This window comes from Gymnogyps californianus, chromosome Z, assembly GCF_018139145.2.
Source record: "Gymnogyps californianus isolate 813 chromosome Z, ASM1813914v2, whole genome shotgun sequence".
NCBI classification, from domain to species: Eukaryota; Metazoa; Chordata; class Aves; order Accipitriformes; family Cathartidae; genus Gymnogyps; species Gymnogyps californianus.
In genome coordinates this window covers 66,130,591-66,156,789 of record NC_059500.1, presented here as the reverse complement: position 1 = coordinate 66,156,789, position 26,199 = coordinate 66,130,591, and the positions used below count along the sequence as shown (strand labels likewise).

The following is a 26,199-nucleotide window of genomic DNA, read 5'->3' as shown; positions in this document are numbered from 1 at the left end:
TAGTGATAGGAAAAAATAAATGGGGAAAAACAGAAGCATTGGATAGAGGTGAGGGGGGGAAAAAGGGAAAGAACATCCAGTTTCCATTTCTTTCAAAGGCCAGAGATATATCCCCATCTGTCTTTTGTTGCTGAGCTATTTCTCCCTTTCTCACTGTTATTTTCCCCCCCATCTCTTTGCTGCTAACAGCAGTGACAGCTTTGAAATAACTATAAAAATGGATATATAATCAACTCCTGTTTTGCTTGAACTATATGTTAAAGAAAAAAAGCCAGTTCTCCAGCTTCATTGCTAATAAGTAAGAAGAGCAAAGTTAAGTCTGGATTACTGATACATTATTACTTTCATAGACACGTTAGCTTGGGACAAATAAAAAGATAATTTTAATTTTCTTAATACTGTGATTTTTTGCTGGTTCTGAAGTCTTCGTTTCAAAGCAAGACAATTATTTTAGGATGTCTACATTGTAACTGATTTGCCCTGTAATAGAGCTTTACAGGTTTTTTTAATCTTCTCTTTCAGTTAACTTTCCAGACATTACAACTCTCTGCAGAGGCAAAAATCGATACACATAACCCTGAGTTATTTGTAATTGGAGAGAATACCCTAACTGTAAGTGATAGATAAGTATATTTTTTTCAACTTCTCTATCTTTTACTGTATTAAAGGGATAATATTTAGTTTTCAGTGTCCTTTGGGAGTACATAGCAAATTACAAACTCTGATGACATTTGATTATGTTGAACTAATGTATCCTTTTGGCTATATACAACCTCCCTTAAGTTACTAAAATGTTTGCATTTCAGCCAACTGCTATCTAAACCAGACTTATTTAAAATCTGTAGATGGCAAATAGAATGTAGAACTATCAGCAAAACTCAGTTAGAAACTTCTGAAATTCATTTAGCTTCCTGTTCATGAAAGATCAAAATGTGGACTTCTTTCTGCAATGGAATTAATTGTTGTAGATAAATGAGCCCTGGGAAACATTTTCACAAATCTGATTTATAGTCTTACTTCTGTAAGTGTATTTGGTTTGATGTTTGTAGACAGATGTTTGGCACAAGTCTCCAGCAAATATACTTAATCTCATTTGTAAAAGAATGTGGAGTATTTTTTGCATTTGGAATGGCTGTCAAATGGACAATATGGACACAGGTAATCTCAAGAAAAGTCTCCAAACCGCCGCTTTATTAGTGTAGAATCCTTCTCCTAAGGTTTCCGTCTGCTATATACAAACATAAACAACACTTGAAGAATACATTAGTGCTGTGGTGCTGTTGTAATAAAAAGATACCTTGTTCTCTTGGCCTATCTAGAGAGGAACACTCTGCCATTTGCAATACTAAGTTTAGAATTATTTTTGCAGGATTTACGAGCCTGTTTTAGCCATAAAAATAACCAAGGCCACTGAAGACCAAAATGCAAGTTAGTAAGGGAGTCAAATATCTGTAAGAATGTGTAGCATAGCCCATTCACAGGCAACAGAAAATTCTGTTAAATATGTACGAAGGCAGTTATTGATTGATCTATCTCAATAAGACCATAATTCAGTACTATTTTTTGTCATTGTTTTCTCATGGATCACTCCATTTCTTATGAAGAACCTCTAAATAGACACATTTGTATTCAGGGAAAACTCCAGTGCCTGAAGAAGCAAAGGTAATATATGAGTAGTTCTGGAAATAATGCCATGTTTTTGCAGAAAAACTACATGCCTGTATTTGAAGTGTGCTGAGTGCCTCAGCTTTGTGGCATGGTATTATTTCTGCTAGGAGATGAAACTCATTAAAACGCAATGCAAATATTCCAATTAATTGCACAGGCTTTTTAGGTAGCTCATAAACCATGTATTACTAGGTATTTTTCCACAGTTGGAGCATGACACTGCCAAATTTACATTACTAGCAGTTCTGTTGGTGATTTCAGGAGAACCAGAATTTATTCAAATGACTGTTAAGTCAGTTGACAAATAAAAGGTAATTCCTCAGCCAGCCATTGAAACATCTGCAGCTGGGACTTTTACAGCTCTGAGGCAGTGGCTGAACAGACCCTGAAAGTTATCCACAGCGCTCCTAAGAAACACAGTGGCTTTTGTTGAGGCTTACAGCCTGATCCTTACTCGATAGCCTCTTGCCCTGTGAGAAGTCTTGGAAAATGTGCCTGCTGGTGGAGGTACACTCTCCCTAGGGCAGACAGTTTGCTTTGGCACTTCAGTGATGGAGGCAGTACCCAGCACTGCATATACTTCTTGGCAGGCCAGCAGTGATACCGAGTCTTTGCCCTTCATGCTTCCTTGGGAATAGGACAGTGCAGAAGCAATCTGACTTTATTTCCCTACTTACCCTGTTATTTTAGACAAGGGTGGTAGGATTCATCCAACTTAATATCTGCATTAGTCATCCACATCAGAGTTAGCCCTTCTATAAACCCTAATCTGTAGAAAGAATAAGTATTTCTGAGATGCAATTCATCTCATCTTAAAGATGATCCTCAAAATAAGTAGGATGAATTAGGCCCTACAAGAGCCTATCCTTCTCCATTGGAAGCCAAGGAACTATATTGTAGATACAACACTAGATGAGGTGGATCCCAGCCATGGTATCTTACTGACCACAGTTTGACTTCAGGGAAGATATTTGTTCTTAGGCATCGATTTATCAATGATGGAGAGTAGCACTCTCCATCAGTGCTACTTCACTGCTGATCTAATGGAGCAAGCATTACTAGGCAAACTGCACATACATATGAGATTGGCTCTTTAGTTCAGATGAGCTGGGTTGCTCTGTAACCAAATGAATTAATATTGCCTTGTGATGCTATGTGGGGAAGCTGCGTAGGTATCTTTGCGTAAAAGCTTTCAAATTTTTTCCAAGTTGGAAAGGACTGCCAGCTGGAGGACAGAATGTTAACCTGCTATAATCATCATTATGGCCATTCGGTTAGAAAATACACAAAGCCATCCTGCCTCAGTGAAATGAATACACATAGCCACACCTAGCACAACATTGGAGCCTTCCAGCAGAAATTACTTAGATCACTGAGATGTCAGTCCAGTGCAAGTTTCCCAGAAAGCTTAAGATTAAATTACACCAGACAAATGCACTGAGCAAGCAACCCTGAGAAAGTAAACCAATGTGACTTCTTTTATCATGTTTCAGGAAGGAAAAAACCTTTATGCTAAATGCATGTCATTTCAAGATTAAATCCAGAGATCTGACAGTTCATAAATATTACAGCGTCTCCCTGAGCAACTATGTTATATGTAACTATATAGTTGGTCATACCCAACTAGATAGGGTATCACCTGAAAACTAACTTCCAGACACCGTATGCTGTTCTGGGAGCTCTCTGGTATTGCTTGTAGTTCAGGAAGCATAGGTGTGCTAGAAACAGTCCTGTTTGACACATACCTCTTAAAGCAAATTCATGCAGTTGACTCAGGAGAACACAGATTAACATGAGAAGATCAAACAAGTTGTTAGTGGTTTCCCAGAAGGTAGGAACAGCAGGCAAAGGAGACAGAGGTACCTGCCGAGCAGGATGGGAGAAATTTCAGCAGACACAGTGAGTGCATGATGGTGTCTGGCCTCCTACAGCTGCCCGTCACAGATAACAGGCTCTGACAGCTCTCGGTTGGAAGTAGTTCTTCTCCAGCTGATGCAGCAGAAGTCTGTTTTGAGCAGATGGGGCTCTACACAAGGCTATTCCCCGCACACCTGAAAGCATGTCTAGTTTACCTAGTGATGGTGTATCCGTGCGCTATGGGAACAACTCTGAAAGACCTCCTGTTACTGGAGAGGCAGAAAGCTGGCAGGAAGAGATTGCTTCTCTGCCTGTCGTGTACGGCCAAGAGTGATGAGGGCCCCTGATCGTTAACTGGCACTGCCATGTGCCATGGTGGTGCAACCAGGTACCTGTGGACACCAGTGAAAGGGCTGTAATTGCCTCGTGTGTTCCAGTCATTGATGCTAGAATGTGTGCAGTCCAGCTATTCTTGATTAGTGAAGTATTCGATTTACAAATCCTACTTTACATGCAGTTAACATTAACCCCTAACGCACAATCTCTCTGTTTTCAGATCCCAGTTACAATAATGAAGCCGGATGAGAAAGCTGAGATACCAGTTGGTGTTGTGATTGGCAGTATATTGGCTGGACTCCTCCTGCTGTTAGTATTGGTTGCTGTTTTGTGGAAAGTAAGTAGGTGTTTATATTCTTAAAAAGAAAAGCAGAAAGGGATGAATACATTTGGGCTATTTTCTTTGGAATCTCTCTTCTCTAGTGCTGAACGAAACCACATGCAGTTTGGTGGTGTCATAGTTTAACCCCAGCTGGCAACTAAGCACCATGCAGCTGCTAGGTCACCCCCTCCCCGCTGCCCCCTGGTGGGATGGGGAGGAGAATCAAAAAAAAGTAAAACTCGTGGGTTGAGATAAGAACAGTTTAATAATTGAAATAAATTAAAATATAATAATAATAGCAATAATCATTGTAATGAAAAGGAAGATAACAAAAAAAAACCAGTAGTAAACCCCAAGAAAAACAAGTGATGCACAATGCAATTGCTCACCACCTGCTGACCGATGCCCAGCCAGTCCCCGAGCAGCGATCGGCACCTCCTGGCCAACTTCCCCCACTTTATGTACTGAGCATGACATCCTATGGTATAGAATATCCCTTTGGCTAGTTTGGGTCAGCCGTCCTGGCCATGCTGACTCCCAGCTTCTTGTGCACCTCCTCGCTGGCAGAGCATGGGAAACTGAGAAATCCTTAGCAACAACTAAAACATCAGAGTGTTATCAACATTATTCTCATACTAAATCCAAAACACAGCACTGTACCAGCTACTAGGAAGAAAATTAACCCTGTCCCAGCCGAAACCAGGACAGGTGGTATGAATAATACTGCATTGGCATTGTGCCCTTGATGGGAAATTTCAGAAGGGCTTTAAAAATCAAAATTCTGAAATGGGTCCCTATAGAAATTGGCAACGTGAAGATGATAAATGAGTTTCCAGTGGTTCAAAACAGGGGCTGTGGCATGTACTTTTTTCATTTTGACACTGCCTGCCTCCTTCCATAACTCCCCAGCTGGGCTCTGAACTCCCATGATACTGCCAGTGGGCAAGGCTGGGGATTAGAAGCAAGGAGGGAGAGGATATAGACTGAACAGACAAAAAGAGAACAGAGAAGGGCGAGGGCAAAAAGTCATTTACAAAGGATACCTAGATTAAGGGGAGAGAAAAGTTTTTCTGTGTGCCAGGGCACTGGCCCTTGAAGGACTCCTTTGCACACCAAGGCAGCATGGAGATGCCTGTATCTTGGCAGGGAGACAACTGGCTACTCAGCACTGCTGTTTTGGCATTTAGTTGCACCAGGCAGGAGTTTAAGTCCCAGCTCCCTTCATTTTAGAGTTAGGAATTGTCTACAAATCAAACACTGTATGTGTGTGCATGCACACATGTGTATTTCTACCATCACACTATTTAGCTTAGCTGAGAAATGTAACTATCAATGACTCACTGCAATGTGGTGTTATTTTAATACTTCTCACAGCTTGGCTTCTTCAAGAGACAGTATGAGAAAATGACACAGGATATAGAAGATGTCGATGAAATTACAGAACTCACAAAGGACAAAGACTGAAGATGATGAGTTATGTGGATAAAGAGAGGAGATCTGAGCCACCAACAGTAGTCGTGATCCAGCCGGTTCTTCAGCTGGAGTGCCTTAAAGCTTAGTAACATTTAAACATTTTTAATGGAAGTGTCTTGTTATAGATGAAAATATTTTACAGATTCTACTCTATTATAAGAGTAACTGCAGGACGGTTTGGTTTTTTTCAAAAATGATTTATAGTGCCTTTTCTTGTAAATTTTTGCTTTTCAAACAAACTTAGCCCATAGAACTGGCAGGTCCGGAGTTTACAGTAACATATTGTGCCAGCAACCCTTCTCCTGATCCACTGCAGAGTGAAACAGAGCAATTTATTTCAGATTATTGTGGAACAGCATCAGTTCGTAATTCAGTTGACAAGTACCATATGTGTAAAGGACATTTTCTATTAAGTTGATGATGAATGTGTGGTGAATACTGCTTCCAGACTGGGAGAAGAAAACTCATTTATCATTGACTAGCTCCATCCTTATTGTTTTAGAGAAGTAACTTGCACCAGCAAACCTTGTCTTAACTAATCTATAAAGTGGGAACTGCATATGAAGATGTCTGTCTGGGTGCTAAAGGACAACTGGATGGGCAAACTGTTCCAAAAGTTCACCATATTCCTTGCACTAAGGTCACAACTAAATTACTGAAGTACATTGTTTTGGGGAAATATTGTCAAATGGTATCTATAACTGCCTTCTGCATACTTTCTCTCCGAGAAGAAAATATGAATTTCGTAATCACTTACAGCATGTTCTCTGCAATGTTATGATTAGTTTTCAGATTTCATCTTGAGAAGCACTACCACTACTGTTACACTGGGCTTTATGCTCGCAGTCCCTCTGACATCAGTTTGGCTTTTGACATAAATAAGGAAGACAGTCAAGATCTTGCCTTTAATTCTGACTGAAAGATTTTGCAAGACTAAAAGCATGAAGTGAAATAAAGGGGATGATGACTGAGGAAGTATACATGTTAGAACAGAGGACAGTGAAGACCTAAGCTCTGGAAATTGTTTACTGCACTTGTTTCTTTAGCATCTCAGTGCCCTCCAGGAGACCAAAGTTCAGTATGACCTCCTTACCCGTCACATTTTATTTGGTCCCACATGTTCATGTCTTGATGAAGTTAACTTATGTTTTATACAGTAAAGTACTGTAGTGCTCTGGAAGGAGCTCTGAGCACAACACTTGTGTGACTTTGTGTTGGTTACACACCTGAAGTTGATCACATGCCGTTATGCTGCCTGGTTTTAATGAAAGCTCAGTCTTAAAAAGACCCATGCTATAAGACTGGTAACAGTCAGGGGAATTGGCCTTTTGGCTGCCTTTCTCTCTCATGGCTGGCAATTATGCTTATAATCAATTGTGAGAGAAGATGTGTGTGTTGTCCTTATGTACACTGCCATGCAAGTCAGATTGTTTCCAACTCGAGGTGATTTACTTGCAAACATTTAGACGTGCCTGATTCAGAACCCAAAGTCATGTTTTCTTTCCCCCAAAGCTAGACTGTAATTATGCTTAGGCACCTTTCAGATTATTTTCTGAGGGACTCTTGAGCATGTTTGAAAGTTTTGCTCAGTCTTTTTTAATCAGTAATCAGTCAGGAGCCAACCATCTCTTTGGCAAATAACAGCTTCATTTGCAGTGACAGCTGGATTGTGCTCAGTGTAGTTTTATATGTGTTTTGGATTTATTTTGTATCTATGAAATGTTATGTTTTGGGGTGGGGTTTTTTTTAACAATCTGAAAAACAATCCAGATTCTGATCTTGGTTGTCAAACAAGATTGTTGCCATCAGCTGAGTTTGTGACCAAAACAATTATTTAAAAAGTAAAAAAAAAAAAAAAAAAAGTAGCAATTGCATAAAGCTGAAGAATAAGCTCCTGACTTGTAATTATAAACCCTGAGGGCAAATGCTCTGAACGTAAAGATAAAAATTTGTCTGCCTCAATTCTTGTATAAACTTGTGAGGAAGAAAACAAAACCCTACACCCGTTTGTGTGGGAAGCTCCTACATAACCAGGGTCATGCACTCCAGGCCAGAGGGGGAATTTCACAACGCAGCAGATGGCAGCATCTTTCATTTCTGGTGCTGCTTGCAAGGGAAATTTAGGCATTCAGCCAGATTTCCTTCTCCCACCTTCGGTGGGAGGTACAGGTCAGTATCTGACATCCAACTTCTTTTGGGGATTTAACAGTTTATTAATCAGGTAGCAATGATTAAATTCACTGGTTTCACTGGGTTTTATTTTGGCCCAGACAACAGGATTTTCCCCCCAGCCTGAACATAATACTTTTTCCCAAAATAAAGGGAAGGCATAGCAATGGGTAAGGTTTCTGTATCCTAACCACTTCAAGTTATTAGTTTTTCTTTTACAATTAATACTTAAATGGCTAATTCAGTTTTTGTAATGGGTGAGTCTATTGCACTTTTAAGTTGGCACAGCCACAAATAATGCTGGAAATATTATGTATATTTTGTATTATGCGCAAGGGGATTTGTTTTTTTTTTTTTTAGTTTTTTAAAACAGCACGTTACAGGTGAAATAATATTCTGAAATGTTGAGCTTCAGCATGTACTTCTGTTTGCGCTTGCAGCAAGAAAAGTCAGCAATACCTTCAGCAAACTCAGATATAACTTGATTCTGGTCTTGAAATCTAGCTGCTGACTTCTTGAAGCACTAGAATCAAGTCCAAAATCAGAGGTAGTTTCGTATGAGCCTATGTATAGATTTGGGATGTACAAGAGAGTTTATAATCAAACTGACTTCTGAAAGCTAGCATGTAAGCTCTATGGGAGCAGGGACTTTATCACTGTGGTGCCTACCTGAAGGCCTAACAGCGTTAGTACAATAAAAACAAGAATACTGCTGAACACAGACTCATTTATTTTTAAACAGCACGCTAAAGAGAAGAAATGCCACTGAAAAAGCACTACATAAAATGGGGCCAAATATGTCTTTGTTCCAGTAGCACACAGTGAAAACCGTAAGGGGATGACTCTGTTAGGTATACAAAGAAGCTGCACTTGAAGTCTTGTAGGTTATAGTCATAACACTACTGGTAAGCTATATTGGAGTGTAAGTCAGATTGCATTAGTTCTAAATATCTGTATTTGAATAGCTCTGGTTGAACAGTTGGTGTTAAAACCTTACCATGGTCAGGCCTTCCTATAAACATGGGGTTATCATCACTGGCATCTAAAATTACACCGTATTCTGCCAGTCTTATGCCCTGCACTTTATACTATGTACAGAATTGGTCAGGAGTAGCATGTCCTGACACCAGCTCTAGCTAGTCCCCACCGTACATTGGAAAAGCCAAATGCAACAAGCAGGAGCACGGTGGGAAAGGAAGAGAGGGAGGAACTTAGCTGTGAATAGGAAGACAATAGGAAGACAGTCATGGCAGTAACTACCACCTGAAAACTAGCCACTTCATGGAGCTTCCTTTTTTTTTCCCCACTTTCAACTCCTCCATACTTTTAACAGTGGTACATAAACGTTCAGGCTACCAACTTAAAACACTTCTATAATACAGGACCAGATGACCCTAATCTTAAGGCACAAAACTCCATGTTTCACCAAGTCTTAGTGTTCTGCAGAATTGTAAGCCAGATTCCTTATATACTGACTGGTGTGTATTACCCTTTATATCCAAAACTGAGGTACAACAAAGCTTGCAAATTAAAAAATAAAGAAAATGAAGTATGAAAATGCATCTCAAAATCTATAGCTAATTGCCTCAACTTTTTATTGCCTTTAAAGGTAATAAAGTGTACATAATTTTCACAGCCTCAGAAAAGTTGAGTGCTATCTTTTAAGTCAACCTTTCTGCCCTCATTTGTGATCAATTGTTCATATGCAACCACAGGTTTTGGTGTGCTAGCAGTTTTTAAAATGTATTAGTGTCTCTTTCTCTTAAAACAGTCAAAATGGAAGTTTTAAAACAGAACTGCTATAAAGATACATCAGGATGCTAATTTTTGTAACACTTGTATGGTTGGTTTATTTTTAAAAAACAGGCCTAAGGTACTCAAAGAACCTGCTGATTTATAGTCACCAGCCTATTCTTAACTCTCTTTCTTCAAGTACCTCCACAGAACACTTAATGGAAGAGCTCAAGATTGAGTTTTCAGAGCTTTTTGGGGGACAAGGGGTAGCACTCTCTGCTTTCACATACAATTTCACTTTGTTAATAATTAGTTTTAGCAGTTTTCTTCCTTTTAATGTTTTTGATGGAGCAAATTAATGCGTTGTTAGTCTATAAAACTGCAAATTCCTTGAACAGCTATGGGAAAAACGAGCTGAGAGAAGAGCTAAAAATCTAGTTCAAAGTTGAGCAATCTAAAGGCTTCATTCCTGAGTGCGACAGTGGCACTTTCATGAGTGACAGCTGAAGCGAGCGCCTGTATTTCTCAGCACAGCCAGCACCTGAGCAGGCTGGGAGCTGCTCCTCCCGCACAGCCGTCTCTCGGCTGCCATCTCCTGGGTAGGCTCCTTATAACACGGTCCCATCCCTCCCCCGTTTATTTCATGACAATCCATCAGTTACTGTTTCCATAGTACGCATCAGGCTGACCTGCTCTTGAGAACAGAGCAGAATGAAAGATCAAAATCAGGAGAGGAAACTCTTAAAAGTAAGCAATGCTGGTATATGGACGTTCTGCCAGACAAAGGGATCAGTGTACTCAAATGTTGCCAGCCAAGACCAAGACACCTTTTCAGAAGGACAAATCCTCGCTCTGAAGACACACACTTCCCTTCCACAAACACCCCTCATCTGGCAGATCTCTGCAGGAATCACACGATGACCCTCTGCTCTGCAGCATCTGTTCCTGGGAACATCTGTCTGCAGCTGGAGCAACCACCTCTGCAGCATGCTGGAAGAGCCAAGGAGGGGTGGGATTACCCTCCCCTATAGCCAAGGCAGAGAAACAGCTGGACTCATCCCAGAAAGCTAGGACTGCATTGTATATTCATCTGCAGCTGCCTATCATCCCACTCACGGACCTCACCAGAACACAAGGTAGCCCTCATCCAGCAGCCTAGTCCTGCATGTGTGGAAACCAGGACATGTGCAGCCACATCTTTCCCTGACATGCAGTCAGACACAGCTGGGATTCATCCCCTGGCCTGCAAAGTTGGAAGCACTTCTGGGTCGCTCCAGACATAGCCTTAGGCAGCTATCTTAGAGTAATCTGCCCTCTTACGACAATACTGCCCTAGCAGAGAGGGTAGCCCTACAGAGGGAGCCGGAACACTGAGCTCAGAGTATGGATTTAAATTTCAGTGAGATGATACATTTTACCTCTAATTATGCACATCATCCCTCCTAGGGGCATTTCCATTTCGCTTTTAGATGCCAGCTGAAGAACCCGAAGTTACACAAGACTGATGCATCATTGTTCCAGAACAAAGCAGTACTTGCCTCATGCACAGCTAGGGACACAAAATGACATTTCATTGTTTGACCATGGCAGCATACACACATTGTAACACTCAGCTGTGACTCAGTACAACATCTCTTCCATTCATTGTTCCTGGTCACTGTGGGGAAGTACACAATTATTCTTTCTCTTCTTTTCTGCACCCTCCTTCCCAGCTGCATTGCTGATGGGGAAGGTGCACTTAAGGTCACCCTGGAGAAATCTTCCAGGAGACAGCAGCACTAGAGAGGCACTAGTGCACCACAAGAATTGCCCCTGATCATAGGGCCCCAAGTACAATTTAACTGTTCTAAATACCACTATTTTTCTGTATCGGAGCACAGCACCAGTATGCAGGCACTGTATAGGTTTTACTTCATTCATAAACCATCCACTACAAGGCAAGCTAGCCATTTATTTTTGTGAAATTAATACACTAATTAGTTGCATGCTAACAGCAAACATGAACGTGGAAAAAGGAACACCAAAAATGGGAAAGTTTGTGTATTTCTTTCTTTTCTAAAAACAAAAAGAACTACTTGACAGAGGAAGTGATCTATACTCAGGGGTAATCTGTACAATTCCCCGTAAAAATGACATTCAAATAGCAGAGGGCTTCTCTCCAGCCTCTGAAGCAAAGGAAAATTCAACCTTGAACTTGCTCAGCTCTGCCTAGACAATAGGGCCCACATGGTTTGGAGGCTGCGTACGTGTAAGCATGCAAGGAGCAGCTGCTGTCCTGCAGAAGGACTTGCTCACTTCCATTTAGGAAAGTGCATCAGTAAGTTAACAAGCACAGTTTAACCTTGCTTCTGCCTGAAGTTGCATGTTTCATTGGGGTTTACTTAATCCAGATACAGTAACCATCACTAAGTATTAAAATGGACTGAGATCACTGGGGGAAAAAAGATCATCGCCTATTTTTCTCATTTTGTTTTGTGTAGCTAGCAGCTGTTTGTAGATTTTTACTGCAGACACAATGAAATGGATTATATAGCTAAGGCTTAAGTGTTGTGCGATGTAATGATACCTAAATTTGAGCAAATTATTTTACTTTTTTTTATCTCATTTCCCTTCCTTTATATCTATCTTGTCTACATTGACAATGATGACTAGATAAAACTGCCTCTTGGCATTAGTAAAAATGCCATACACAATGGGACTTTGAACTCTTAACATCTAAACACTATCATGGCACAGTACAGTAATATAAATAAAACGATCCTACTCAGATGAGCAGCTCATTGTTTCCAGTGGAAGCACAGGCATATTATGTCAGTCTCTTTCTCTTTTAACTAGGTTTCAAAGCAGTAACGAGAAAAACTGTATTAAAATCATAAATGTGACTATAAATGCATATATAAACTGCAAAAAGTTCAGTAGACTCACTTTCCTTTGAAAAACTAATCCATTTCGATGGCTTTGAATCCTAGCATGTCTAAAGTCAAACTACTAAAACTAATTAAACTTATAGTTGTCTATTTGTAATAGCTGGCGCTTTTTTCCTGCAGCACCATACAATTACACAGCCAAAAAAGCTCCTTCAAAATTAACCATGTCTAGACATCAAGTAGTTACAGGTTTGCATGTTATTGCTAATGCAAGTTTGTTGCTGGTAGAGTATCAGATCTAACTTTGAATCAAGGTCTGTCCACATTTTTTTAATGCAATGACTTGTAATATCAGCTGCACAGTAAAAATGTTTCTGTGAGACAGAGCTACTGGAACAACCACTACTAAAAAGTTAGTAACTCTGGGGCATAGTTTATATTTTCTTCTCTCTCTGTACCAAAATGTTTAATCTACTTCAAGTAGCTTTCATGTTACACAAAAGTCAAAATAGCATAAAGCTTGCAAACTGATTCTACAGTCATATAAAATTAAACTACTCAGGACTTTTTTTAAGATTGAAAAAAATCCAATTGTCCTGTTGTGACCTCCCATACAGACAGTGAACAGACTACCAATGTAAAGGCATTAAAGTAGCATATATCACACAGGACTAAACACCTTGCAACCAAGAATTTTAGGGAAGATTCTTTTAAAAACTGACTCCATGTTAAAATGCACAAAGAGATGATTTCAAAGGAGAGTCAAGAACACTTAAAAACCCTAATTATTACTCATTCATTTCATTCAGTCCTAATTAAATTATTCAGATTGAAATGTCTATTACAACTGCTTAAAAACATATAGATTCTCTGTAAAAATAACTCCAAGCTAAACCAGTATGCTCATTAGGAACAGTAACACTTTATTTTTAAAAGAGTACAGTTATTTTTCTGAATTTGCCCAAAAGCATTCCTTGTTTTCTTTCCAAGAATATTCGTCCTCATAAATCTCCTGCAAATATAAACAAAGAATGGGAAATATTGTGGGAGTCTGCTACATACAGCCACAAGCCAGGCCAAACAACAGCCATCCTGCTATTATTTACCGATCACAACAGGACTACACAGCACTTGGCTGGCAAACAGAAAAGAGGGCAGCACCCTTAGAACATACTGACTTACATGTGGGCAGATGCTGAACCTGGGGCTGAGCCCCATGAAATTTAGAAAGGCCCATCTACACTGAAGTCAATTCAAGAAAGACATCTAGAAGAAACGATGTAAAAGCTGTAGAGTACACAGCACTCTTGTCTAAAACGGCCCTTTTCACGTGTTGCCATATTAACCTACTGTACCATCATTTTTAGGAGAGTATTTAAGTGTATACAAAAAGTCAATATTAAAAAAATAAATATTACAACAATATACAGGAAGTATTAGATCTTCAGGACAGACTGGACTACCCAGCAGCCGTCCAGTCCTAAGCAGCAAATTCAGCAGGGCTCTGAGCCCCTGATTTTTCTTTCCGAGACCACAGAACTCCAATCTCCTGAAAGAGGTGTCAGAAAAGTGGAGTCATGCAGAGAACATCACTGTTACCACATGCCAAGTTCTGTCTGGGAGCGAAGGCAGAGGTAATGCTCATTACTTGCATGCAACACTGGTTATGCAATGAGGCTCTTTCTAGACCCAGGCTGGTCTCTCCGCACATTGTTATGTGCCCATACCAGCTTTGGGACCTCTGCTCATCTCTTCATGGTGTGCTCTTGCTCAATGCTTTGTGCTTTCTCGAGGCCATGGGGATAAGGGGAAAACGGAAAGAAAAGAAAGGCCACTTTTACTTGCAAACTGCAACACTGTCTGAAGCAAAGCTGAGTCAAAGTTATTCCACAGGCCTGTGCAGAACTGAGTTTTGCCACTGAAATGAGGAGAGCTCAGGGCTCCTTCACTTTGACGCCAGGATGGTGTTAAAAGGAAGACGAGCTGGATGGTACAGGCAAGGGAGGGCCTTCCAGGTGCCCTACCTGCCACAGATGGGCCTGCTGCATTAGAGGAAACTCACTGGTGCTAGACATTGGTATCCCATCAGGAGCAACTGCTGCCCATAATGCTTCAGCGGCTTCCCTTAAGAGCAGCAGTAGCCTTTAGCCCAGCTGCCTAAGACTCTGGCACAGGCCTAAAATCAAATTTGTCCCCAAACATACCTTTTTCCATATTGGGACAGATGCTTTTAAGGTATTGATGCAGTACATGACAGCTTCAAGAGATTCTGCTCTGTGTGGAGAGGAGACTGCAATAATAACACTTGCTTCAGTTATTGGAACCACACTAGGGAGAGAAGAGGAACAACAGCAGCTTTAGCTAATGCTTAACGTCAAGAGCACCCAAACATTGTGGCCATGTCACGTCAGTATTCTGGCCACACGCTCTCCTGACTCATTCATACTGAGCAAGTGTCAAGCCATGTCCAAAAGATTATACACTTTTTAAAAGAAAGAAAACCACAACCAAAATCAGTACCAGATGTGAGAATTCCATGCTTTAGAATAAATAAACCCACCAGACATAGGCTTCTTTCTTCCATTCTTTCTTTTTTTAAATAAAGTCTATGGAATTAAGAGGCAAAAATTACTAACTTGCAACAATGCATAGGAAACTCACTGGTAGCTGGCTTAATAATGAACAATAACAAGTTAGGAACAGCCCGTTCTTACCTAAAAACCTAAGAAATCATCCCAGTTTGCACAAGAATTTGTGAAAGAAGAAATTAAGTGCCTCAAACTATGCAGATTTTGCAATAAAACTTAATTTTTGACAAATTCCGATTTCAAATTATGAAGTTTTTCCTGTTTGGTGCGTTGTTTTCCAAACTTAAGTAGTGCAAGGGGTTTTTTTGCTCCTCACAAGGGTAGTATTCCCAAAAGCTGCCTCGCAACCCTCCCTCTATAGTAAGGCTCCTCTGGCAAACAGTTCATAGGAAAAATCTAAGCTTAAATGCTTTGAGCTGCCCTCAAGAGAATCACGCTCTCTGCTGATGATAGAGGCAATCTAAGGAAACTACACCTCAGAGCTAATATCCTTTGCGATCACCTTCTAAGTTCCTCCTGCTGAGAGAAAAGGAAACAAGCATTTGCAACAGACTGTGCAAATCCTGCTAGTTTCAGCGAGAAATCTGATGAACAGTGAAGCTCAAGAGTACGTCAGACACTAGTACTCCATGTTTTGAACCCAACAGAAAATGCTTATCCAAGACTCAAGGAACAACAGGAGGTCCTCCAGCAAGCATGGCTGGCAATTACCATACCTCTCCCCTCCCCATAGTCTAGGCTTTCAGGTTCCCTATGGCATAATTTGACTTAAATCTGACGAGAACAACATTCTGCGGCACCCCAATGGAAGAGAGAAGAAAAAAGAAAGTGTTGCCAGCTTCACGTCTTTAAAAAAAGACAAAACAAACCAACAGCCTCCTCTTTCCTGGAATGAAATCTCAATCCCTTCTCCCCACTTTCAAACCACCACACCAGCATCAAGGATCCTGCAGGCTAAATGTGCACTCCAGCAAACACTACCAATACACACATTTCTGAAAAGACGATTTCTCAAATTTAGCTTCGCAGCGAGAGCTTGATGCTGCAGCCAGCTTTGCTGCATTACAGTTTATAAAGACTCCTGCACGTCCTGCAACTATGTAAGCACAGCCATGCACCAGACAAGCATTAATATTCCACTTGCAGAAGGATGGGGTCTCGCCATACATACCCAAGTCTATGGTGCACTGCAATATGTTTGACTGATGGCCATTTCTGTCTAACATCTCTGCAGATTTTCTTTATTTCCGTCTCTGCCATTGAGGTATATGCTTCATATTCTAAGCGAATCACTTTCTTCCCTTCAAAATTATTTCTTGTAGTACCTAAACACAAATGATTTATCAACCAAAAGCATTGAGTAAATAAATATATATGACATATTTATAATATATATTATATTATATATTTATTATATAATAATATATTATATATAAACACTGAGTAAAACCCAGGTTCTCCTGCTATGCTCAAGGTCAGTACTGTGCAAATATAAACAACGTCCCCTAATCATGACTGTGTAAAGAGATTCTTTGAACAAGAGAAGTCTTTAATATACACGGAAGAATTTAGTTTACACAAGTCTGCAGCCTGTAATGCCCAAGGCTGGGACATCTTCTGTGGTAACTGCTAAGGTGCTATTATTGCATTTGCCCATGCAATGTTTAAGTGCTCAGTATTCAGGAGCCCAGTAGCACTAAGGTTTAAGCACAAAGGGGTTTCAAGATCTGTACCATGTACATTAAGCAACAGGACAGAGCTATCAGCCTCGACCTTCACCAGCCCATGCGTAAAATAGTCCTTTACTTTCAACCAAGATCTGAGTTGCAGGAGCTTTCACACAGGCGTGGACCTGCGGTTTGCATAGACACAATATCCCACTTCCCACCTTGAACAAGCTGTGTCCAAGGGGATGGAAGAATAGCTCCCAAGCAGTCCTGTACTCCAGAGCTGCTGTTCTGTCCAGCCCTAGGATAGCCACACCAGCAGGGAAGCCTCTCACCATTTTGTCCCAGTGCAACTGTTTAAGAGCTGCCATAGTCTTGTTCTAAATAATTCAGAACGTGTTTTCTAAACATCCTGGGTTCAGTCCAGGAATTTATTTATTTGAGAAGCACGAGTCTGAGGTGTGGACAATCTAGGTTCCATTTATTAGACTATTAACACACCCAGAGATTCAGCTCAGAAATATTAAACTCACCAATGAACAGAGACACTGCCCCACAGTATGGTGAAATGACCAGCTCTGACACTTCATCTACAGACAGCTTTTCAGACTTGAGCTTGATAAAATCTTTTGGCACATCTTCACTTTCATCCATAGCTCACTAGAAAAGCTGAAACCAAACAGACTGTTGTTGGTTTTGGTGATACTAGCATTGGCCAACTGCTTTTTATCCAGTGGAGATGGCCCACTTCATGCAGAAAACATGCACCATCTACTTCCTCACCCCAAGAGACCAGTCACCATAGCAAGTTCACTTCTCAGCAGACTTGCTGAGAGAATATTAACTGCAAATATCAAGCAATAACCTGGTTTTTAATGCATACAGGTTCCTTCCTGGTAGGAAAGTCTGGTCTGGTAGGACGAAACTAGAACTGGTCTGAGGCCCCAGTTTAACAGTACAATCAACCAGCATGGACCACTGTGCTAGTAAATCTGTGGTAAGATTGTCAGCCCCTCCTCCCTATCTTATCCTGAAATCAAACACGGTTTAAAACAGAGATTTCTGATAAACACAGATTAGAGTTCTAATCCTAAAGTTTAATATGCTCTCCAGGATATTCAGGACCTCATACTATCGGTCTGTTTCAGTGACACAGGAGACAATTCTAATTGCTCTGAACAGAAACCAGTCATCAGTTCATCTAAGAATGAGGAGGAAAAGAAGTATTTTGAGCAGCAGCAATGGAAGAAGCTGCAGTAAATACATGGACTGGCACTTGAAAGCATGCAAAGAAATTAAGCTATTCTAAGGACACCTATTCCTTTGACAGCAACAGCCAAAAAAAAAGGGGGGCAGGGGGGTTTAAGCAGCAGTTAATTCTTTTTCTGTATCGTCTTTTCCGTTAAAAAGTGGCAGGAGGTTTTTCATTATTATCTTATTTGGGCAAGCTGGGTATCTACTGACAGCCAGAAACAACTATGAAAGAATAACAAGACCTAAAACACAAATTCAGAACAATGCCTGACCCCTCTGGCAATTTTCTTCCATTTACTGCATATGTGTTAATCATTTATCGGTGTACCAGCTTATAGTTTCTGGTCAGCACAATGGTTCTCTCCAGCAGGAAATGCAAGTTATGCTCTCTCAAAAGAGTACCGGGGTGGTGGGAGAGAATTGCAATTACATCTCTGGACCTAAACAAACAAAGATTATTGGAACATTACACAGAATCCATGAGATATTTTAGCACAGGATGACACTCCACAGGAAACTAAGCAAGAAGCAATACCTACCTAACAGAACCTGGGCAGATTCAGCCTCCACTAATTGGTGGGATGATGGCAACCTCGTCTCCGGGCTGCAGGACCAGGAGCTGATCTCCAAGAAGCACGTACTCCTGCCGAACAGCAAAAACCACTTGATCCTGGATGACAGCAAGCCTGAGGGGGATTGGCAGGAGCACAAATAGGTTTCTAAATAGAGTGTTTGCATTTAACCATGAGATTTCATTAAACAACAAATTGGTGCAGTCTGGGGCAGCTGCGGTAAATACCACTGAGACTTACGCAACTCTGCTTCCAATATACTTTCAAAAATAGAACAAACACCCACCTCCTACTCTTGGATTTTCTTGTGGTGGCTAAGGAGAAACCAACTCAGTATAATTTTCCAAAGTCAGGAATTGGATTTGTCATAGGCCTACATCAGAACAAACCAATGTATACCAGACCCATTTCAGCAGCTTCTAACAAAGAGGCAGGTAACTCAAGAGGCAGCAATCATCCAATTTGGGATTAGAAGGAAATGTTCCCCTGATTCAGTCTGGCTGGACTGGAGCAATTTTCTTACATGGCAAGAAGCATTGCAGGATGCTGTTCGTGAGATCTCATGAAGATTCAGTGGTCAAAGAGTTGCTCTTGTTGTGTAACCTCATAGTTTATGAGCCTTTGAGTCTTTCGTACTTACAGGTCTGAAATTTGCTATTGATAAGGAGTGGCAACAGAACTAAGAGGGCAGATACCATGCGTTTTCTGGCAGATATTCTATATATTTTTTGATTTCACATCTGTGAGATGTTGCTGTGAGAATCCACAGCTCTGGATACCACGAGGCAGGGAGTCACTTTCACGACTAACTGCAATCACACAGTGAGTATGAGGGCAACACCAGTAAGACATTAGAAAAAGAATGCCAACATTTTACTTTAGAAGGTACAAGCATGATAACTGTTATTGTTTGAGACTACAAAACCTGGCACAGACAGCGGAGAGCTGTATTGCCTAGAAAAAAGCAGCATGCCAAAAGGGTACAAGTAAAAATCATCTCATTTCCTACCAGCCAGATAGACAAATGTAGGCAAGGCACAGGCTGAGCAAAACACAGTAGCACTGACTCAGAGGGCAGACTGAAGGAAGGGACTGTATGAAAGTAAAGCAAGCCACTGTGTATCTGAGCGCAACTATGAAACTGAAGTGCCCATTAGAAGGATGGGCTCTAATTAATGTCACTTGCAAGTTAATTCATTGGGGAGAATGGGTGGAACAGAAGATCATTGTCAAGTATGCTCAAGCTGCAGTTTGAATATCCATTAGCAAAGTGAATAGAAGTCTGTGGTCAATGCCCTACAATTATGTTGAGTTTTTCCAGAAAAGCTAGGAGCAGAAGCATTTTCCAAGAAGGCCGCTGTGAAGTAACTGCACATGCAAAATGTACTGCCCCAAGCCATCACGGATAAAAGGACAAAGTTGACAAACTATGGTAAACCGACCAAAGGTGCTGCTGCTGCTTCTGACACCAAGTATTAGGCTGCAAAGTAAAATACACTCATTCCCTACTGCCTCCTCCGCGAAAACACACTTAGTCTCAATTCTCTGTGAGGAAAATGCCCCTGGTCTAATATTTGGTTAGAGCTTCTCATCTGGAAATAGATGCCATTGCTAAATAGTTAATTTTTTTCATAGCCTTTGAGAGAAGATCTAATAAAGGGTGGTGCCTAAAGCAAGAATTTGGCACCTAAGTTCAAAGTTACAGAAATTCAGCACTAAATCCTGAGGACCTCGACCTCTGTTATACCTTACTTTTTTTTTTTTCCACTCCCCCCTCCAAAACGGTGTTGCACCTTTGTCTATCAGACTCATTCTTGACAGGACTGAGCACCTTCCCTCAGCCTTAACCTGAAGGGGGATTTCTGCTGACACCCCCAAAGAGCACCAGTGCCACAGGGGTCCTTACAGCACACACCTAGCGCTCCCTCAGGGCCAGACTCCCTATGAAATGCAACCAACAGTGGTGGGGTTTTTTTGAAAGCAGAGGAGGTTGAAAGTGGCTGAGTCTACTTCCTATGTAAGGGTTGAGTGGATGGAAGCCTGTGGCACGGCTTCAGTTCCCTTCCTGACCTGCCTTCCACAGTGTGCCGTAAGTTCAGACCAACGGCTAACAGTACAGTTAAAGATACGTGATCAAAAACACCTGCACATTATCATTAATTTCTTATGTATTGCCCTGGCTGTGCTTGATCCCTCCTTGAGACATCTCACCTTCTCCACAGGTTAATAACACAGCTCAGTCTTCACGTGCAGCAGAGTTACCACGCCGTGGCCCCCCTGGACAATGGGCCACACAGCCTAAAGTAGCCCTCAGGCTCAACTTTTGGGTACGTTTATTGGACCTAATTTTGCCTTGCATATACATAAAGCTACAGCATTTTTCCAACTGGCCAAACCACAAAACTCTTGCTGCAGGTAACAAGAACAAGCTACTGTCACTGTTTTTATGGTATCGAAGTGCTCCAGCTCAACGCTAAACGCTGAATTTGTATTTACCAAAAAAACCCCAACCACGTTAAACTTCGTGCACCTCAGCAGTAGCTGCCCCGAATACCTTGGGTGAACCTTGACGATCTCCTCCCAGAGCTGCAGAGAGGTGATCTGCCGTGGCACGGAGAGGGTCTCGCAGCGCAGCCCCGCCAGCTCCGCACTCCTGGCGAAATACAGCACCGATACCTGCTCGGGGAACAAACGCCGATCAGGGGGAGCGGGGCCTACTGAAAAAAATCCCGCTATTGCACATTAACTTCTCCGAAAATACCAAAACAAACAACCGAAACCAAACCAGCGGAGGAAGACCTTTCCCTGGCTTTTTTTAATGCCAATCAGCTCTGTCGCGTTCCTCCTTCCCCGGCTGCCAGAAGGAGAGCAGGGAAGGGGGAGCAGGGGGGGCGGGTAAGTCAGCGCGGATCCATGCCCCGCTCCCGCCGTCCAGGCCTCGCCCGCCCGGCGCCTTCGCCCGCCGAGGAGAGGGGCTGAGGGAGCCCCGCCGCCCTCCCCGGCACCCGCCGCGCCGCTAGCCGGGGCCCGCTCTCCAGGGGCGCCGGCAGGCTACCCCTACCTGGCAGCGCATGGAGCCGCCGTCCCCGGGCGGGCAGCCCGCCGCCGTGGACTCACAGCCCTCCGCCGTGGGCTCACGGTGGCGCCTGCGCCCGGACGAGAGGCGCCGGGCCCGGACCGCCCCCTGCGGCCTGGGCCGGCAGCGCGGCGCGGCCCGCTACGGCACAGTTGGGCCTGGCTGGGCCGGGCCGGGCCGGGCCGGGCCGGGCCGGGCCGGGCCGGGCTTAGCGGTGTGGCGTAGCCCCGCTCCGGGCCCTTCTCCCGCACGGGTGGATAACGGAGGTGGGAGACGGCCCTCGGAGGGTGGTGGGGGAGCAGGGGGTGAGAGGCCGTCACTTTGCCCCCCAAATGCAGCCTGTACTTGTGGGGACAGCACCTTAAAAGCCAGATTTTCACATGGGCTCAGTGACCAGAGTGCATGGGGATTGCAAATGATTGCAAGCATCATGCGTCCACTGCTTTGCATACATTATACATCCACTGCACGGGCACATAATAGGTATACGTAACCTGTAAAAGCTGAAGATCCATCAAAATGCTGATAGAGGATTTCTGGGGTAGGCCCTGTTTCAGTGCGGAGATTGCCATGGCATCTGTCTCCCTGCGGACAACTGTACGCCTTCAGCAATTGCCTGCATGGAAACATAGCATGGTGGAAGAACACTGGCTAACCTCCTGCAGTTTGGCGCCAGGGAGGAGGGGAAGGCGGCGTGGGCTATGTGGCAGGTGCTGCAGAGAGACCCACGGCAATTGTTCTGCAGGGCACAACTGTGCCCTGAAACGGTGTCCTTGTGGGTGGCCAGGGTTATTTCTGTGCTGTTTGCTTGGTAACACTTGTAACCGCTCAACAGTAAAGGAGGAGCTCATCCTGTCAGGCGAACCAGGGGGAACTCTGCAGTCATTATCAGCAACGTGGAGCTTGTGGTCAGTGATTGTGATTCGGGCAGGTGGTGAGGTGGAAAACATCCGTCCTACCTGGATGCAACATTATCAGCAAAAAAAAAAAAAAATGCCCTCAAATAAAGAACTACTATCCAGTCGTTTCAAAAGATGGCTGAGAAAGGAAACAGACCTTTCTAAGTAGTAATTCTTGCCTCTGGGGTACAAAGACAACGAAAGTTAAAGTGATAAAGTTTTCCAAAAAAATGTGCAACAGAAATACAATTATTTCCATGGAGCATGTATTTTGTACCAGTTACCCAGTACACCATGTCTTAATCCTCTGCTGCAAGGAACAAGTAAGTTATTTTTTAAAACTGTTTTCTTTTGTTTGTGAATGATTAATTACTGTTACAAATTGAACTCTCCTCAAGACAGCATGTGTCAAGTGAATAAAATGGTTGCTTTCTTTTTTCTCTAGGCTGTGTATTTTGGATCTATACATCTTAAATGACATAGATCACTTTGACAAGGTGCGTATGACCCAGCCAGTAGCTAGCAAGTGGCTGGCATGTTTTTGCTGTGCAAAAGATGTGCCACAGGTATCTGTCCTTAGAGTAAAGTGGGTGAGTGCTGGGCTCAGCTGGAGCAAATTAGCCTCTCAGCCCAGAAAACAGTGAGCTGTTTTCAACGGTGAGCTGATAAATCTTTCAAAGATTTATCCATACATTTAGGGTTGAATTTAGAGTTAGGTTGACTATGGAATAAGGAGAGAGGAGTTACTGGCAGTGAATTTCTGGATTTTCTTTATTTGAGCTCCAACTAATGACTCACCTAAGCCAATTCTTGAGTATCTTTCAAAGGATGGGTCAGTCTTCAGCCCTGTGTTGCATGACTTAGTTAAAGGCAGAATTTGTGCCTAGAAAGCACAGGAATAGAGTAGGATTTGTGACTCTGATAATCTATTAACTATGCTCTAGAATGGTTAAAAAGAGCTTAAAAGTTCTTAAAAGTAGGAATTAAGTTGAGGTGTAATACGAATGTCTAACACAAAACTCTCCCTAAATACCTCTTCGTTCTGGAGCTCTTTTCTTCCAGGAACACCAGCCTCAGCAAGAGGTGTGACTACTACACTGCTTGGTTTGCAGGATTCAATTTTATTCAGATTGCTTTTTTGTTTGTTTTTTTGTTTGTTTGGCTTGTTTTGTGATTTTTTTTGGGAGTACAGATACCTACATAAAATGAAATGGGAGATGTTTCTAGCTCTGGAGGAGATATGTTAGCTCTGTAGAGACTGGGATTTCAAAACCATCTCTTCTCTCTTTTCTATAGGCTAGCTCCACATGATTTTCCCTTAAAATATTTTCTGGTTTGGATCCTTCTTTCAGGGACCAGTTTCTTCTTGCAGCTTTTGGTTTGGAGTGTTACTGTGAGTAGCTGCAATGTATAACGTCTAGTTCTAAGTGTTATTTATTGAGTCTAATATTTTTAATTAAATCTTGTCCTAAGCCATGGGGCCTTGCTTTAGCTAACAGGTGTGTATGCGTCCTCCCATACCAATATGTATATTAGCCTCTCAGAATGTATTTCTTTTGGATGTCTTTACTTTTAAAAGCTATGAAGCTATGATGAAGCCCCCCAAAGCAGACATTTCCTATTCCACTTTCCAGCCTTTGTTAGTTTTAATAATGTTTACTACTGAAAAAGTGCAAATCTTACTGTATGAAATTCCCTTACACCACCCAAATAGACCGTGGCTTAAGAGAAGTTCAATTCTAATAATACTAAGGAGAGGCAAATGGTGAGGAGCTGTTACTCCTGCTAATTTATTTCTTACTTACCAGCAGCAAACTTTGAACTTGAAGAGCTAGCTGGAGTATACCCAGACACTAAACTTACAGTCTAAGGCACTGATTCTGCAGTGTGCTGTTGAATAGAGAGAACTACAGCAAAGTCAACGAAACTTAAGTAGGTATACTCGTCTGCTAGTCCTAAGCTATTTTTGTAATAACTTATTACAAGAATTGATATAAAACATGACTGGATGCACTGGAAAAAACAAAGAGGAATGAACTGGAGACATATTGTTAATCTTTGTTTCTTTTTACCAATGATTTACTTAGTATCACTGCAGCAAAAATGACTCTCTGCGACCACACAAAATTGTGATGGTCTAACCTCTAGTAGATTTTCTGTTTCCGTTTGTTTTCATTTTAGACCTTTTCTCAGGACTATTTGGGATAAATCATGAGTTACTGCTCTAAAGTTCAGATTTATACTTTGGAAGTCTTCAGAGAACTTTTTACTCCGGTTTTACTGTTGTGAAGAATTTAAGTTGTGTTGGTGCTAGACCTGAGTGCATCTTTGTTATACACCCAAGATGTGGATATTGATGCGTAACACTGTATTTAGAAGAACAGACACAATTCCTGTGCTTTGAGCTTCCTGAAATAACCAGGAAATATAAAAATGGTCATGATCTGGAATAACCCTTCATTACCTGTTGCACCCTTCACTTGTCTTGGGCAGCCAGCCAGATCTGAAGTCAGTTTAGCATTAACTTCCTGCTACTGAGTTAATTTAAAAAAAAACAAAGCTGTTTGGAATAACCTACAAGGATCCAAAAGTGGGGCAGGTATAAGAGGTATGTCACCATGAATTCCAGTCATTCCATTGAATTCAGGTCTGAACTTAGCCTCATACATGTCAACGCTGGTCACAATCTGGAAAATATCTCCTTCCTGTTTTGGGAGGAAGGAGAGCTGTTCCTTGAGTTTCCATGGCGGAACAATTGAGAGAAAAAAGTGAAAATATGAATCTGTCTGAGGCACTATGACCTCTAGGATTCCTGTGTGTGAGGTATATGTGGCCATTTGACCAATGTCTTTAACATTCCCCTTGCCACTCTTTGAAATTGTCTATTACAAAACAGATGGTGCAGTAGTTACTTTTTGAAGGGCTGGAAGAGCATGATCACATCTGGAATTAATCTTTAGCTCCCTAAACCAATAGATCACCCAGTTTTAAGAGGGCCTTCCAATATAAACGCATTGCACAAGTACAGAGAAAGAATACACAGCTTTAAGGCAGAGTATAAGCAGTCTGGAACTATAATTCATAGGCACACAACTCTTTCTGTTCAACTGTCTCATTTATGGGCAAGTCTACAAATTCTTTTCTACAAGAATTTCTTTTTATTTTCATTGAGCAACAGCAGTAAGTGAAATATGTAACTTCTTAAGTGAGATTTAAAAAAAACCATAAATTTTCAGGTTTTATATAAAGTATTTTCCTTTTCTGTTGATAGCTATGGTATTCCTAAAGAGATGACCTCTTTCATTTTCATACTGTCCTTTGCCCCAAAGGATAGCTAAAGGTTGTATTAAACCAGCATGCACACCAGCGTCATTCAAATAAAGCTAGCTATGGAGTTTTGGATGATCATTAAACAGTATAACACATGCTCTGAAGAATGATGGGAAAGGGCATTAGGGCATTCAGTGATGATGCTAAGGTTAAAAACTGTTTCTGCAATCTTTGATGTCAAGGGAAAGCACAAGTTTTAACCCATAGAACCTCCTATTTTAAAGTGCCTTGTACTGAACTACCTGGCTAATATTTGATTTAGATAATCTAAATATTTAAAATATCAAATATGTTATCTGTCATTATGGAAAAAAAATTGTAATGTCAAAAATGCATTACTTCCTGCAAAGGCCTTGAATTTGTGTAACAAAGTAGTTGTAAGGGCAA

The 26,199-nt window shown here is 41.7% G+C and overlaps 3 protein-coding genes across 3 annotated transcripts in view; 1 reads left to right on the top strand and 2 right to left on the bottom strand.

Annotated features, from left to right (window-relative positions):
• ITGA2 (integrin subunit alpha 2) overlaps positions 1-7,495 on the top strand; it is a 53,603-nt gene extending 46,108 nt beyond the window's left edge. The window contains exons 28-30 of the mRNA XM_050913217.1: positions 523-612; positions 4,082-4,198; positions 5,558-7,495. Of these exons, the coding sequence (XP_050769174.1) occupies positions 523-612; positions 4,082-4,198; positions 5,558-5,647 (297 nt within the window). The 3' untranslated portion in view covers positions 5,648-7,495. The remainder of the gene's footprint in view (positions 1-522; positions 613-4,081; positions 4,199-5,557) is intronic.
• Positions 7,496-13,326: 5,831 nt separating this feature from the next.
• On the bottom strand, positions 13,327-18,318 carry LOC127027467 (molybdopterin synthase catalytic subunit). Its single transcript, XM_050913222.1, has 5 exons — positions 18,264-18,318; positions 17,215-17,350; positions 16,186-16,339; positions 14,631-14,754; positions 13,327-13,438 (listed from the first exon to the last, which is right to left on the bottom strand). The coding sequence occupies exons 2-5, from the start codon at positions 17,333-17,335 to the stop codon at positions 13,370-13,372; spliced, it is 468 nt and encodes a 155-aa protein (XP_050769179.1). The 5' UTR covers positions 17,336-17,350; positions 18,264-18,318; the 3' UTR covers positions 13,327-13,369.
• A 176-nt stretch (positions 18,319-18,494) lies between these two features.
• Positions 18,495-21,616, bottom strand: LOC127027469 (molybdopterin synthase sulfur carrier subunit-like). The gene is made up of 3 exons (XM_050913223.1): positions 21,569-21,616; positions 21,062-21,183; positions 18,495-18,621 (listed from the first exon to the last, which is right to left on the bottom strand). Exons 1-3 carry the CDS (start codon positions 21,578-21,580, stop codon positions 18,495-18,497), a joined length of 261 nt encoding a protein of 86 aa, XP_050769180.1. The 5' UTR covers positions 21,581-21,616.
• Between the last annotated feature and the right edge of the window lie 4,583 nt (positions 21,617-26,199).

Coding starts and splice junctions, on each gene's coding strand:
- LOC127027467 (XM_050913222.1), bottom strand. CDS start 17,335: ATGGATGAAAGTGAAGATGTGCCAAAAGATTTTATCAAGCTCAAGTCT. Junction 16,340..17,214: donor GGCAGTGTCTCTGTTCATTG/GTGAGTTTAATA, acceptor ATTTGTGTTTAG/GTACTACAAGAAATAATTTT. Junction 14,755..16,185: donor GCAGTGCACCATAGACTTGG/GTATGTATGGCG, acceptor TTCTCTCCCTAG/TGTGGTTCCAATAACTGAAG.
- LOC127027469 (XM_050913223.1), bottom strand. Junction 18,622..21,061: donor ATCGTCAAGGTTCACCCAAG/GTATTCGGGGCA, acceptor AATCCCCCTCAG/GCTTGCTGTCATCCAGGATC.